The sequence below is a fragment of the Phasianus colchicus genome, chromosome 12, assembly GCF_987193195.1.
Source record: "Phasianus colchicus chromosome 12, bPhaCol1.hap1.1, whole genome shotgun sequence".
NCBI classification, from domain to species: Eukaryota; Metazoa; Chordata; class Aves; order Galliformes; family Phasianidae; genus Phasianus; species Phasianus colchicus.
Window position 1 is genome coordinate 9,142,540 of NC_143447.1, and position 14,971 is coordinate 9,157,510.

At 39.7% G+C, this 14,971-nt stretch overlaps 1 protein-coding gene across 9 annotated transcripts in view; it reads left to right on the forward strand.

The window, feature by feature from the left end:
• Nucleotides 1–14,971, forward strand: part of MYO5A (myosin VA) — a 95,700-nt gene that overhangs the window by 42,400 nt on the left and 38,329 nt on the right. For all 9 annotated transcript variants that reach the window (XM_031616554.2, XM_090148849.1, XM_090148848.1 and 6 more), the window contains exons 6-14: nucleotides 77–220; nucleotides 1,368–1,449; nucleotides 2,748–2,855; nucleotides 3,327–3,433; nucleotides 5,949–6,214; nucleotides 6,809–6,890; nucleotides 9,722–9,862; nucleotides 10,434–10,559; nucleotides 13,037–13,120. In XM_031616554.2, the coding sequence (XP_031472414.1) occupies nucleotides 77–220; nucleotides 1,368–1,449; nucleotides 2,748–2,855; nucleotides 3,327–3,433; nucleotides 5,949–6,214; nucleotides 6,809–6,890; nucleotides 9,722–9,862; nucleotides 10,434–10,559; nucleotides 13,037–13,120 (1,140 nt within the window). The remainder of the gene's footprint in view (nucleotides 1–76; nucleotides 221–1,367; nucleotides 1,450–2,747; nucleotides 2,856–3,326; nucleotides 3,434–5,948; nucleotides 6,215–6,808; nucleotides 6,891–9,721; nucleotides 9,863–10,433; nucleotides 10,560–13,036; nucleotides 13,121–14,971) is intronic.

The following is a 14,971-nucleotide window of genomic DNA, read 5'->3' on the forward strand; positions in this document are numbered from 1 at the left end:
CGAGCCATGTAGATGGTCAGATAGATACAATCACTTCTAAAAGCTGTTTTGCCTTCACAAAATTTCCTCTTTTCAGTCTATTGGAAATGCCAAAACAACAAGGAATGACAACAGCAGTCGCTTTGGGAAATACATTGAAATTGGTTTTGACAAGAGGTATCGAATCATTGGTGCTAACATGAGAACTTATCTCTTGGAGAAATCAAGAGTGGTATTTCAGGTAATGCTGATGCAAAGTTATTATCTATATGTATTTTGTATATACTTGTATGACTATGCTAAAAAAGCCATTGCTTGCTAATATCAGGTGTCTCTTGTAAGAGATGGTTGTAATGTATTTTCACTGTACTATGTGTGGAGAGGGAAGAGAGAAGGAAAACCAAGTAGCTCTTCAGTATGTGAATTATCCATAGTAGTAACATGCATATTTAAAAAGATGTGTTTTAGGAATACTTTCAGTGCACTACTAGGTATTGGTTTGTGCTAATCATAGCGTTATAAAATTGGACTTCAAAACCTAACAGAAACACCCATGCTCAAGAAGAGCTCTCAGTTGTGGTTTGTAAACCTGCCATCTTATCTCACTTTAAATCTCTTGTTAAAACCCACTGCTATCACACTGATTAAAAATCATACTTTGGAGAATATGTAATTTCATCTCTCTTTAACTCTCATCATATCCTCTCCATATTTGCTTACCAGTCTAGCTAGAGCTTAGTGAAAATTGACTTACTCTTGACTGACTGCCTAAAGGTATAAAGCAAATAATCACAATTTGTACTGTGTAAGGGTGTTACATGAAGTTCTGTCATTTCAAAAATAAGATAAATTTGTTGCACATAATATAGCAAAAGCAGAGTCTTTTTCTGTTGTTTTTTATTTTTTTTATTTGAATTTATGAAGTTTAGTGCCCTTAAGTTCAGAATTATGGTGTTATTCATGAGTCATAACCTTCTGAGCTGTGTTTGTCTTCCATTTTAAAATTCCAGCTTTGCCTTGGCAAGAAAGATTTTCTCTTCACCAGCTTACTATAAATGCTGAAGCAAATGGTATTAGTTATTTTTGGAAAATGAAAAGCCTTTAAGTATGATCATTTCGCTCACCCATAGAATCCTGATCTATATTTAATAGTAATCTACAATTCTGAAAAGTGAAATCATGCATTTTTTTTAAACGTGAAAATGGCTGCATACTTCTTGCTGTTGAAAATGGATTATATTAATAAAGAAGGAAATGACAGAAGATGAGATAGCTTCCTTTTTCCTTGTGACTTCCATGCTTCTAATGTAGTGCAGGAAAATGTATTAAACCTGGGTTTTTTGTCTGTTTATTTTTTGTGAAATTTAATCAATCTCTTTCTTTTAAAGGCAGAAGAGGAGAGAAATTACCACATCTTTTACCAACTCTGTGCCTCTGCAGCATTACCTGAATTTAAAACTCTACGATTAGGTATGAAATTCACATTCCTTGTATTGTGCAAATGTACATGCAAGGCAGTATCTCTGAGCTTTTCTGAGCCCTAGATATATTGAAAAAAATTAAAATGGCACATCTCAGACTCTGTTGCTTTTTTTGATTGTTTTGTTATTTTAAAGGTAAAATGAAAGTAACAGATTTGTTTCTTCAGCATACTCTAAGGTTGAAGGTTGTAACCATGCAGACTTACTGTGTCTGGATTTCAGAGTATTTTTCCACTTACAAGGGTGACATTCTCTTCTCTTTGTCCTCTAAAACGTTTCTCCTATGTGTCCATAGAGCAGCTGGAGATTTTTTTCATTTTGGTACAAACATCTGAAAAGCTTACAGAGTATTTTGTATCTGCACACTGTGACTTGCACAACAGTTATTCTACCATTTCTGTTCATCCAGTGCTCACAAATCTGATGACATTTTTCAATAAAAAAGTTTTTCAAAGTTAGCTGTGTAGTGGGAAGACTGCACAGTATGTCAGTGGTGATTTCTGAAATATCCTTCTGCTTTTTGAGCGTTGCTCTAATCTTCTATACCATCCTAGCACATTTAGGATTCACACCTACTGACACAGGGAAAGAGGAACTGATGTAATTATAGCTAAAGAAGCCATGGAGCAGACTCCTCTTTCAGTTTTCTTGAAACATTAGTAGATCAGAAGAAAAGGAACCTTACTGCAGCTGAAAGTGTGGTTACAAGAACTGTAGAAATGTATATAACATCCAAGAACTACTTCTCGCAGTGAAGCCCATTCCTCTTCCCAAATGATATGAAGCCATCAGTTATCCAGTTCTCAGCCAGAATGGATCACAGATGCTCATAGATTTAAGTAGGCTATAACAGAGAAATGAGAAGATAACAGGGACAAAATAGATTTTTAAAAATGTCCTCATGCAATAATAGCATAATAATACCTGCCAAATAACTCCAAAGTGCTGCTGCTGTCTATTCTGTACCTACCTCTGAGCTGTTGGAATAATTGTTTGCAAAATTATTATTCCACAGGTGTGGAATTGTGAACCCATGTTAGGTAAAGAGTATGCTTGAGGGCCTGTCGTAGGAAACGTGTAGCTTAAGAACTTGCACTGTTAAATCTAGGAAAGAAATGTTCTTCAGATGAAGTGGATGCTAAGAACCAGGAAACAAAAAATACATTGAGATATTTCAAATCAAGTTTCAATCAGTTGTCAAGAACAACTTAACCTTTACCCAGCTTTACAGATGTGCCATGAGTTTCTGCACCAGTGTGTGTAAAAGAGTTGGTTTTTGTCTTACAGGGAATGCAAATTACTTTCATTATACAAAGCAAGGTGGAAGCCCTGTGATTGATGGCATTGATGATGCTAAGGAAATGGTAAACACCAGACAAGCCTGCACTTTGCTAGGTAATTAGTAAATATAATCATATCCCAAGTGTGAAACACCAGCAAATGTTTTCCATGTTGCCTCGGTATATTTTCTTGGTATTTGATTGTGTTAAAAAAAATTCAGGGATTGAGATATTTTTATTGTCTTCAGGTGATACTAAATTGCAGTGTAATCACATATCTAATGTAGAAGAACATATATGAACATACATAAATGCTGGGTTCCCAACGTACAGTGTTGGAGGTCTCTGAGAAAGCATTTTGAAACAGAAAATTAAAGAGTTCATTTTTCTGGATCTTCTTTGCATCTGGTAATAAAATGGTTTTGATAGAATTGGAGCCAAGGAGCATGTTCAAATACCAATTTCTCTTGAAAAATCCCACACACACTAGAGGCAGTTTTTCTCCTCTTATTAAAATTTTTCAGCCATGACTCATGATTCTTTACTTCTCTCTCCACTCAAAACATTTTATTTATCATTTTTTCAGGGATTAGTGATTCCTACCAGATGGGAATTTTTCGAATCCTTGCTGGCATCCTTCACCTGGGCAACGTGGAGTTTGCATCTCGGGATTCTGACAGCTGCGCCATTCCTGTGAGTAGCAGATGAGCTCAGGAGCGTGCTTTCTCTTCTGGCAGTCCTGTCTTTTGCTTGTTTACAGGAATCTCTCATGGAAAAAAAAAGTAATAACATAAAAATGCAAACTATGTTGTTTCTATTTTTTTATGTTCTTTTTGGAAATGGATCCAACTCTTCTTAGTTTACAACCTTTAGACAGTATTTTATGTATTATAACTGTGACTGCCTTAATTTCTTTTCAGCATTGTAATTGGTCTGTCCTAGAAAAGTCTTCTAATCAGACTAGCTTTGAAGTCCTGGGCAGATATCTAGATCTTTATATTCCTACATGAATACATTCCCTGCCGACAGTGAATGGTTTGCAGGATGGGCTGCTTTATGTTAAATGCCAAACTAGCCAAATAATTGCAAAACAAATGTATTGCAAAGTCCTCTGGGATGTCTAGATGGGAGCCAAGGATATACAGATGTGATTCATGTGATGCATTTAAGACTATCATGGCTTTTTCAGTCCTTTATTAATTTTGTGGAGGCCCACAGTGAGAAGTATGAAGTCTGATAAGAGCGAAACTTCTTTACTCAGTAAAGACCAAAGCTTCTTACTGAAGTTATTATTCTGGAGAAGGGAAGCAAAAAAGATCTGGCTTGTTGTATTCTTGTCACTCTTCTTTTCCTTGGATTCACAAGTGAGCAGTTTCTCCTGCCTTTCCTTGAATGCCTACTGCTGTACTACACAGCCTTCATCATTCTCTCTTCAAACAGTAGCAGCAGTTGCAGGCTTTATTCTCACCTTACTAGCAGTTGGTTTCTCAAGCATCTGCAGTAGTGGTTTCTGAAGCTGAGACAACAGGTCCTCCATAGGACCACAGCTAATTAGTGTGCCTGCTCTGACACCATCTGAGGAATGTAATAGATAGTTGCTGTGAAACCACAACAATGGTCTAGCTCTTTGATGTGTCTTAAAAAGGTTTTGGCTACAAAGGAAGCATCATTTGATGACCGCAGGTGGGAAGCAGATGAGGCCCAGAACATGATGAGGTAGCTTGAGTTGTAATGAATATCCCCGATGCAGTAATCCCATTGAATGAATAGTACAAAGATGAAAGTTCCTGTGCAATCCTATCCTGATGTGGTAAGCACATAGCAGGCAGAGACAAATGTCTGCTCCCTGCCTTCAGCTACCTGAGCTGTGTTGTTCTCTGACAGTAGCCATGTTGTGTAGAGCTCTGCTGCCATGCAGATGGGTCTGTCTGGTTGCAGTGATGCAAGGTTGTGCTTTGGGGAGCTCAGTGAATGTCTCCACACCATGCTGTGTGAATTAATCACTTTGTTTAATGTCACTTTGAGTAACCCTAATGTGGAACTCTTCTGTGCAGTTTTTGTTATTTTTGTTGTTATTACTTTATTATTGTTTTCTGAGCCAGTTAAAGTGGTGTGGCTAAGCTGAAAGAAGATGTGCTCGGTTAACTGGATTTTAGAGGTGTGACAGCACTGCCTTGGGGACTGTATGCCCTAAGGACTGCAGTAAGCCCCAGAGAAGTAGAAGGACATAGAAAAAGGAAGATAAAGCTGATGTACTCAAAGTTATTGGGCATGTAGTAACGGTTCCCTATAATCTGTTCTTGTCAAGATGCTTCATGTCAGCATGCTCTTGAGCCATAGAGTGAAGTGAATGTGATGAGGAAGTAGTGTTAGGGGAATTCCTTCAGAGGAAAGACCTGTCTGTCCTTGATTTCTAGCTTCTGGTTTGCTTGTTAGTAACGAAGTATAGTGACTGAACTCACTGAGTAGTAAACCCACTACTTTGATTTTTATGCAGAAATGTTATATACCCATTCCCATTTCACTGTGCAAACCACGCTAGTTGGTTTGACACCATAAACCAAAGGTCTTTTTTTTTTTTTTTTTTTTACATTTTTAAGTCCAATTTAAGAATTAGGTAACATCCTTTCTGTTCTCTGATCTCTTAACATTTGTCTCCAGACTTTAGTGGGGAAATACTGTTTTAAATTCTGAGACCAGAACACTAAATCACTTTGACACTTCTTCCTATTCATTCTTAGCTTGGGCTATGATCCCCCATTACCTGTCACTCCCTGCCATGGGTGTACATGATTAGAGGAGAGCACTACACAGAAGCTGTAGTCCGTTCTGTCGTCAGCACATAGCTGATGTCCTGTCCTCTGCTCTTTACTCAAAACTAAGACAGTTAGAGGTATTCAAAATGCAGAGTCTGTCCCTGGGAAGCTAGATGATTCATTTTTGTGGGGGTTGCAGGTTGCCTGTGTGGGACTTTTTGCAAACACAGGTACAGGGAAGTGCCTTTGGGGAAACTGTTTCAGTAGTTTATTCAGTGTTGTGAATGTGATATGTGGGTAGGGAACTTGTGCTCTGGAGAAAGATAAGCTAAGGGAGCTGCACTTGCTGCTTATGGTTAGATCACTGCAGGCAGGCAGTTCTTCTGATTATGCGATTGCATGTATGCTACCAGTAATACTATTTCAAGACCTAATGATTTTGTTTTTATTAGCCTAAACATGATCCCCTCACCATCTTCTGTGACCTCATGGGTGTGGAGTATGAAGAGATGGCTCACTGGCTTTGCCATAGGAAGCTTGCAACTGCCACTGAAACCTACATCAAGCCAGTTTCTAAACTCCATGCCATCAATGCCAGAGATGCACTTGCCAAACATATCTATGCTAATCTCTTTAACTGGATTGTAGATCATGTGAACAAAGCCCTTCATTCTACTGTAAAGCAACATTCTTTCATTGGAGTGTTGGACATTTATGGGTGAGTCTTTTTGCTAGAGCTGCGTCACCTCTTACCTGATTATCTACCACAAATTATTTTGGTCTTTGTCATGCTACACTGTGTGGATTAAACAAACAAACAAACAAACAAAAAAACTCAACTAAAAAGGCAAAACACACAAAAAAACCCCTAAACCAAATCCTTACCTGTTGCTTTTTCTAGATGAAGGAAGTAGGTGTTTAGTCTTGATAAGCCGTCCGAGATCCTTGCCTTGACTTTTAAGTTTGACATTTACTGTGGGATTCCAAATTTTTTATATTGGTTGTTCCATTATGTATTGTATTGGAGAAGGTCATATGCCAGTTGTCACCTCATGGTCAGAGTTGACAAAGGTAACTAACATGCTCTCTAGGACCATTGATGTCTTCCCTATGTTCCTCATCCCTGCCAAAAAAGAGAGCATCTCTGAACTTGCTCTGTGACTTGCTATTTCTCTATCTGCCTTGTTACATGGTTGTGGTTTTTATGCCTGGAATAATGCAATGAATTCGATCAGTGGGAGGGAATTTAAAGTTATGGAATCATTGAATCTATCTTTTCACTGAACAAATATTGTTGAATATCTACTTTCAGATTTGAGACATTTGAAATCAACAGCTTTGAACAGTTCTGTATCAACTATGCCAATGAAAAACTGCAGCAGCAGTTCAATATGGTAAGAAGGAAATTACTGGCATTTCCTCTTCCCTTTCCCCTCACCAAAGTCCATTCTGCTAATTGAGTCCCCAGTGGTTAGGATGAATTCCTTCAGTCTATTAACCAGCTGTCCTGGCCGTGGGCTTTAGGGGTTGGGGAAAGATTGACTATCTCCTGAAAATAGATTTTATGACTAACTGCTGCTCTGGGACTATTTGAAATTCCGATCACAGTAACAATTGTAAGACAGAAGCAGTGCCTAGCAATTAAGACCCTGAGATTGCCTGTCAATGAGAACACTGTATGGATGAAGTTTGAGTTAGTTGTGTCTTCATAACCTGTGACAAGAGTCTCTACACTGACAGCAGAGAGCAGAACTTCACTGCTGGAAGTCTGCCTTGTTCACTTTCTCTACTATTGCAAATGGCATTATTTTTTGAGGGTTTACAGCCGTGTCCTTAAGATGATCACTGACGTGTGGCAAGAAGTGCCTCTTCTCCCTCCTTCAGAGAGATCATGATTCTCTCTCTCTTGTCAGCCTCAGTGACATTTTTAATTATATATCTTACCTGCATAATGATGAGGCAAGTTATTTATGCAGGCCTGTTGCTAGGCTGTGCTGCAGTGCTGGAATAGCTTTGAACTATATTTATAAGAGCACTTCAGTGGTGGTGCGTATTTGCAGAACTGGATCACCCTTAGCAATTGTTTATCCCAGCGGCAGGGACACAGATTGGGAGTGAGCAGCATGTTAGAACTGAGGCTAGCTTCCCAGGTCTGGAATGGCGTTTCTGTATTTATAGTGCTGCAGATGGTTTCAGCTCCATAAGCTACATGTCATAACTGCTAAGCACAAGGTATTTCAGAGTTTTCTCAGCTCTACAGAAAAAAATTCATTCTGTGAAAATAATAAAGGTTCGTTTATTATTGGGATGGGATCACTGCTCCCATGTTCTCTTTCCCATGCGCTTCACAAAGGATGTGGTCAAGAAGTGTTTGTACTGATTCCTTTCTAAGCTGCCAGACTCTGGCCCTGTGGACACAGACCCGCAGGACTGCAGCCTCTGCTACATGCAGTGCAGCAGGCAGATGTACTGGTTGCTGGAATCCCCGTGGGACGGTGCTGGCAGTCAGCAAATGCACTGCCTGAGATGCTGAAGCAGCACGTGGGCTGGCCCTGCACCCCATCCTCTCCCTCATCCAACAGCTTATCTTTTGCTGGAGGCAGGAGGGTGCAGAACGATGGAAGTGGAAGCTTCTGTGCTGCTGTTTGAGAAAGCATGGCTTCAGGGAATTGGGATAATTAAAGATGTTGCTGCTTTGACAAATGTCACAACTTAGATAAACATGAAACCGTGACATCTTCTCTTTCTACAGCACAGTTTTATTTTATGATGCTATGATCCTCCCCTAGTATCCAGCCATTTGATTTAACAGCTTGGTACTTTTGTGCTGGCCAGGTTTTTGATTAGTCTTCGCTCTGCTTCCCTACACTTCGGGGAGCATGGAGGAGGTGATGCTGTGGGTTAGTGCAACATGCATGTTGTAAGGGCCCCTAGGACAGCACGTTGGCCAACCCTTGCTGTGAGCAACCGTTCCACAAACTGCTGATTTTTTATAGTAAAGAAATGGGTTTATGTGTAGATGGCTTAGATACGATGCACCAATAAAATGTTATCATTTACTTTCCTGTCAGGAATTAACTTGCATGTAATGCAGCTGTTAAGTGGATGAGCACGGAAGGGCTCCCACGGGCACTGTTAAGGAGCGCTGTTTTGGAAAGGATCATGTTAAGCTAATGAAATAAAAAGGATAAACTGCTTTGTCAGGGCGGCTTGTGCTGTCTTACTGATGTGTGCTGGAAAACTGCGAGTGTTTATGGACTTCTGAGCTGAATTAAGGGGGCAATTAAGGCTGATTCCAAAACTATAGGTGTTGCTGGCTATCCCCTATATAGTGCCTATAGTGCTGCTCTTTGGTGTTGCTTGGGATATGTTTTGAATTTATTTTTGCCTGTTACAGCAGTTGGTATGCATTAAAATTTAAATAGATGATAAAATATAATTTAAAATAAGTGGAATCAGCAGTATTTTTAATTCTTAAAAAGCATGCTTGTGCTGTTAAGACCACAGTTTCCTTGTTTAATATTTTATCATGTATTTTTTCCTGAAGTTTATTTCCTATGCACATTTTTTAAGCTGTGCAGGAGCTTTTTCTTTTCTTTTTTTTTTTTTTCAGTAATATATTTTTAAAACTATACAACACCGTTTTTATTGATCTTGGTACCAGATGCATTTTTCACAAAATTTGTTGTGCTAATACTCTTAGTCATTCTTGCAGGTTTTTGCTGGGAGTATATTTAGTGTAATACATCATCTCCGAAAAAACTTATCAGTCATTTGAGAGAAAATGGAACTCTGCTGTTTTACAAGAAAACACAAAAGGTTTATTGTGTAATTTTACTTGAAATAGAGCAGTATTCGTAAATTTGAAATCATAAGTGCGTGTCAAATCCCAACTTAAAAGTTGCTGTTCCTTGAAGCTTTTTCAGGGTTTTGTGTTATTTTTAGAAGAAGGAGCTTATAGTAACTGTGGAACAATGTGGGAAAAAGAAAACAGGCCTTATATGCATAGAGTATGGATGAATGCATTAATTCAGTCTGTTGTTTTTAGGCCAGAAAAAAAGGTTAATTTGTCTTTCATACAGTTACTTGTTAAAAGGTTTATTCAGTTTAACTTGTGCACCGCTTGACAGCCTGGATTAATGTGCCAAGGTGAATTCAAGTGGGAGCTTGATGTATTTATTCTGCATTTTGTTTCACGGAAAACTGTTTTCTTTTTGCCCCACAGCATGTGTTTAAGCTGGAACAAGAAGAATACATGAAAGAACAAATACCATGGACCTTGATTGATTTCTATGACAATCAGCCTTGCATCAACCTCATAGAAGCCAAAATGGGGGTTCTGGATCTGTTAGATGAAGAATGCAAGGTGTGTTTTCAAGGGCTTTCGTAGGCAAAGAAGTCATCATCTATCCTGCTACCTGGGGCCTCACAGGGAAAAATAATCTGCATGTAGCCATTATTTTGATGCTGTGCTGTTGAAATACTTTAAGGAATATAGAAACAGAATTGACAATCAGAGAAGGAGAAAAAATGATTTTTAGTCATGCTTTTTTTTTTCTTTTTAACTTTAATGAGTCTATGATAATTCAGTGGGAACTCAGCCTGGGTTTTTGTGTAGATAAATTCTGTGGGTTTAGTGGTGGTAGATAAATTCTGACCCAATGCTCAGTCAGGTACCATTTCTCTGGGATCCTCACCAGCATGTGTGTGTGACACTGAAAGTGCTGTGAGCATCGTACGTGTTGCATCGCAGTGATAAGGGCTGTGCCAAGTCCACAGTGTCTGAAAAGCAAGGACGTGGCTTAGGGCAGTGCTGGAAATCCAAGGAGCCAAAGTTTGAAAGCAAACTGAAAAATATTGTCCCCGCCTCCTTAGTTTCCTTTGCTACTGAAAAAGTTTTCAGGACATTTTAAATGGCTTTGTGTTCTCTTATGTAGATGCCAAAAGGCTCGGATGATACTTGGGCCCAAAAACTGTACAATACTCATTTGAATAAATGTGCCCTCTTTGAAAAACCACGTTTATCCAATAAGGCTTTTATCATCAAACACTTTGCTGACAAGGTAAGGAATTTTCTGGTTAGCTCTTTTCAAATGTGCAGGTGGGGGGTGGGGAGGGAGAGGCTGAGACAAGTGCTGCCCCAGGGAGCGGGGCTATGGTGTCCCAGCCTGGGGGAAGTTTGTGCCTAGGAACTGCTCAGATGTGTATGGGACAGCTGCTGGGCTGCCCCACTGCCTGTTGAAACCTGTCTGCAGTGTGGATGCAAAACTGAGGCTGTGAATTGACAGATGTTTCTGTATCTCATGCCAGTACACGAAGTTATCGGCTCTGTGTACCTGTTACAGCACCGTTCAATCTGCTGGAGGTTTCAGCTGATTGCTTTCTCCCTCAGTTCAGTCGGGGTGAGCCACTTCAGCTGGTGTGGTTTCAGCAGCAGTTTTTGGTTAACGCCATTCAGTTTGATGAGGTGGGGTAGGGAGTGCCCAGGAAGCATTCCCACTGGCCATGAGGCAGAAAGAACAAGCTGAGGGGCTGACTGGTGGACAGCAGCCTAATTTTCTGCTCAGCTTCTTGGATAATGTGTGCCTGCCTGTACGCCAGCTCCGAAGAAAGACAAACAAGAGCTCCTGACTGCTATCACATGCTGTAGTCACTCACCATCCTTTGTTCAAAATGTGCATTTGCAAGTCACAACATAAATTCCAATTACATTAGGCAAAATAGAAAATCATGAATCTATCCGTAGTTTTACTTAGACCAACGACAAATGAATGCCAGTTTTGCTACAAACAGGCAACAAGCTGACAACACACCCTGCTGTTATCGCTGGGGTATCGCTCTTCCCACCTTTGCCTCTTCCGGTCAGTGAGCAGCTATTTCTGGCAGACTCAGTGGAGCGCATGTGCTGTCCAGCTCTGACAGCACACAACCCAGCTGAGTTGAAAGAAAAAAGATTAAATCCAGTTTAAGATACTTGTCCTGTTAAATAAAGAAGCTGGTTCGGAATTTTGTCAGCTTTGTCAAAAAGCTGCGGCCACAAGCTTGGGCAAGCTCTGGAATTCTTATCATTGGTCTGGATGCGCTGACTAGAGGGGCTGGAGTACTTTATTTGCCTCCTCTTGATTCCTCAGAGGTTCTTCAAATTACAAACAGAGGAGAGATCCTATTCTTGTTGCTTCTAGTGTTACCTTAATGAAAGCCCCGAGAGCTCTGTGACTGTATAGATTTGTGAGTTCTGTTTCATTTGCTACATGAGAGAACAAGAAGGATTTAATTCATGTTTCTTACACTGTTCAGTAGTCTAAAGTTTGATGTTTGAAAATTGGATGTTCCTATGCCTGCTCTGAGAATCACAGTCCAAGGAAAGCTAAAAGGAGCTCCAGGAAGGCACTGGCTGAGCTCTAAGCCCCAGCACGTTGTCTGTGCCACGCAACATGTGCTTTCCTGTGTGCTTATGTGAGGACATACAGACATCTTGAAAAAATAAGACTGTAGCTGACATGTGAGGGAGCTGCGTGCCTTGTCGTCATCTTTTCTGGGAGAAAGCAGAGATCCTGCTGCCCTCTCGTGGCATCATCTCCACAGTAAGAACATAAGTGGTACCTGAAATAACGTGCAGTGGGCTTCGAGTTATGGGCAGACCTTGGAAAATCCCTTTGTGTTCCCTCTAGGAATATGTTAGGTGTTTTGCAGCCTGGGGGATAGTGTAATTGTGTAAGAATTACTAAGTGGCAGTAATGGAAGATGTCTGCTGGTGGTTGTCAGTTTGTCTGCTCTGAAAGAACAAAGTCAGTTTAAGGGCTCGCTGTTGTGTTTTGCAGCCTGCACTTCTGCTATGACGAGATCAGGGCGAGACCTGAAAGCAGAGTTGCCATCCTTATGCTAACTGTCTTTGAATTCTAAGGTGTAAACTTGTGATGGGAACTTTTAGTTTTTTGTTCAGCCTGAATTAGGACTGTGGAATGTTAGGCTTTTATGTGACGCTCCGGCCGTTCTTTGATCAAGAACCTGTGGCCCTGTGACAGAGGATCGCCGCGTGTTGTCACAGTGTGTTGTCACAACAGGCAGACTTACTGATTCTCAAACAAATAATCCTTCTGAGTACAAATTGCTATTTTCCTAACGACTTGCAGGCGGATTTACTTATTGCCTGTCAGCTAATGAGTTGAGATATTTTGTTCTCAGTTGTACCCAGGTTTCTCACAATTTTGCAGTCCTGATGACTTCAATATAGGACATGCTTAATACAAATTTGGATTCTTCACCTTTACAGTAACCATTCAGTCATGCTGTCTTACCACAGGCACCTCTCTGCAGAGATATATCAGGTCTACTGCAATAACAGTATTCATCTCTATATGTTTTGATATTTTACAGTTACTGGAAAGCACTGTCTTCGAGCAAAATTACATTTTCAGCTGGGAGCTGTTAATTTCAACACCCAGAAGAATTATATTTTAATGTGAATGTTATAGATGGTAGATTCTGTGCCACTTTTTACATACCTAGTTTTTGGTTTTTTTTTAATGATTCTTTTCAGGTGGAATATCAGTGTGAAGGCTTTCTGGAAAAGAATAAGGACACAGTTTATGAAGAGCAAATTAAGGTCCTAAAATCAAGTAAGGTTAGTATAAGAATTATTTTTATTTTTTTCTGTAGTTATAATGCCTTGAGTGAAGCATCATGTGAAATTTTTCATAAAACCAGGAAATTTTTCTCCCTTGACTGAAGATGAACATAGTTTATATCACATTTACTTGTTTAACCATTTGAATTTAGGAAGTCCTGTAGCCTAGCTTTTTTTCCAGCTGAGAACTGTATGTATTTAGCCACTGATTTCAGTAGATCAAAATGTTCCCTTTTTTTTTTTCCTCTAATATAATGTAGCACCATAAGAAGGCTTAGCAGTTAAGGCTTTTTTAATCTGAAAACAGAAACTGCTTGTGTATGGCCTGACAATTGAGCAGAATAGTGTTGCAGAAGAAACAAGTTCTATTCCAGAAGCAAAATGAGAGAAAGAAATCTACAAACACTGAAGACAAGAACCAGAACTTAATGAGCCTCGCCTTCTCAATGTCTATGACAGATAGATAACATCTGAATGGAAATAGTCTGCATGAAGGAATATTATAGAACAAGCCTTCAGTGGCATCATCTGCTTTTTTAATGTAAAAAATGCTGGTTGTGCTCTTTTGAAAGGTAAAGGCAATTCACTTAACACTGTGGTGTGATGACCCTTGGGAATTTGCTAGCTCTAGTGGCCCAGGAAGCTTGGTATCAAAGACAAACTGCTTGGAATTATGCTATTCTATCAGGAATTCCAACACTTTCTTCTTCTGTTTGTATTCTGAGCTGATTTGTGAAGTTAAATGATTAGAATGTGTTGTATAATGAAAGAACTACAGCAAACTTTCCTCTGAGAGAGGCATTGAAACATGTCAGGCAGTTGCTTTGCAGTAGGGAGCGCTGCAGCAGCTCGGGGGTTGCCAGCTCACTATACTACATCAGTCCAGTCTCAGTGATTAAAAACAAGACCAATTTTTCCCAACGGTAAATTTTACCCAAGTGTTTTCCAACATTCAAATTTGAGAATATCTCATTTTTATTTTTCAGCAGGCCCTATTTATTAGTAACTTTAATACGATTATATTGCTGATTTTTATTCTTTCTTTGTTGTTGCTCTTCTCTGGGTTTGCTGTGCACATTCAACAGAAGGTAATTCTAAACTGAATGCATCATCTGTCATCCTGCCCATGCACACTGCTAGGGGTTTGAACATACAGCTCAAATGCTTCTTTGCTCTCTGAAGTGCATGACGAACTCTTCTCTTGGCAGGCAATGTAGTGTTGAGTTATATATATTGGCCTTCTCTTTAAATCCACCCACAGCACCTGCTTGAATCAGTTCAGTTTCTGTGCATGTATCATGAAAGTACATGCATGTCCTCAGCTTCTGTGCTTGCTACTGGCATGTTGCTAAGAACTTCTGTTGTGGATCTGTATTGTAAGAAATTGTTGATAAGATTATATCAACAGAATGTCAATTAGTTGGAAAAAATTACAGGGAAAAAATGCTTGTTTGCTTTCTACCCTGTGAATTATCTGCCCTTTGATCAGTGTTTTCCCTCTCTTTGAACACTCCTAGTGTTCTGCAAAACAAAGAAAACTGATAAGATAGGAAAAAAACAACCCAAACCAAAACATAAGTGCCCCTTCTGTGGGGCACTGTGCTCTCCTGTTGACCTCTGCTGCTGTATGTTGTACCTTTCTTCTGTATGTAGTAACTGAAAATTGTGATTTTGAAATGTACTTATTCATTTTTACAGCCAGGCTTTCTCAGGAGTGGGAAGAGGGAGGAAATGTGTAGCTTAGAGCTTATCCATTCCACCACTCAAACACTGGGGACCTCTTCCTCACCTTTGCCCTTGTTGCATTAAAGCGTCAGTACTTTCAGACAAAGCATATTGCATTCAAAA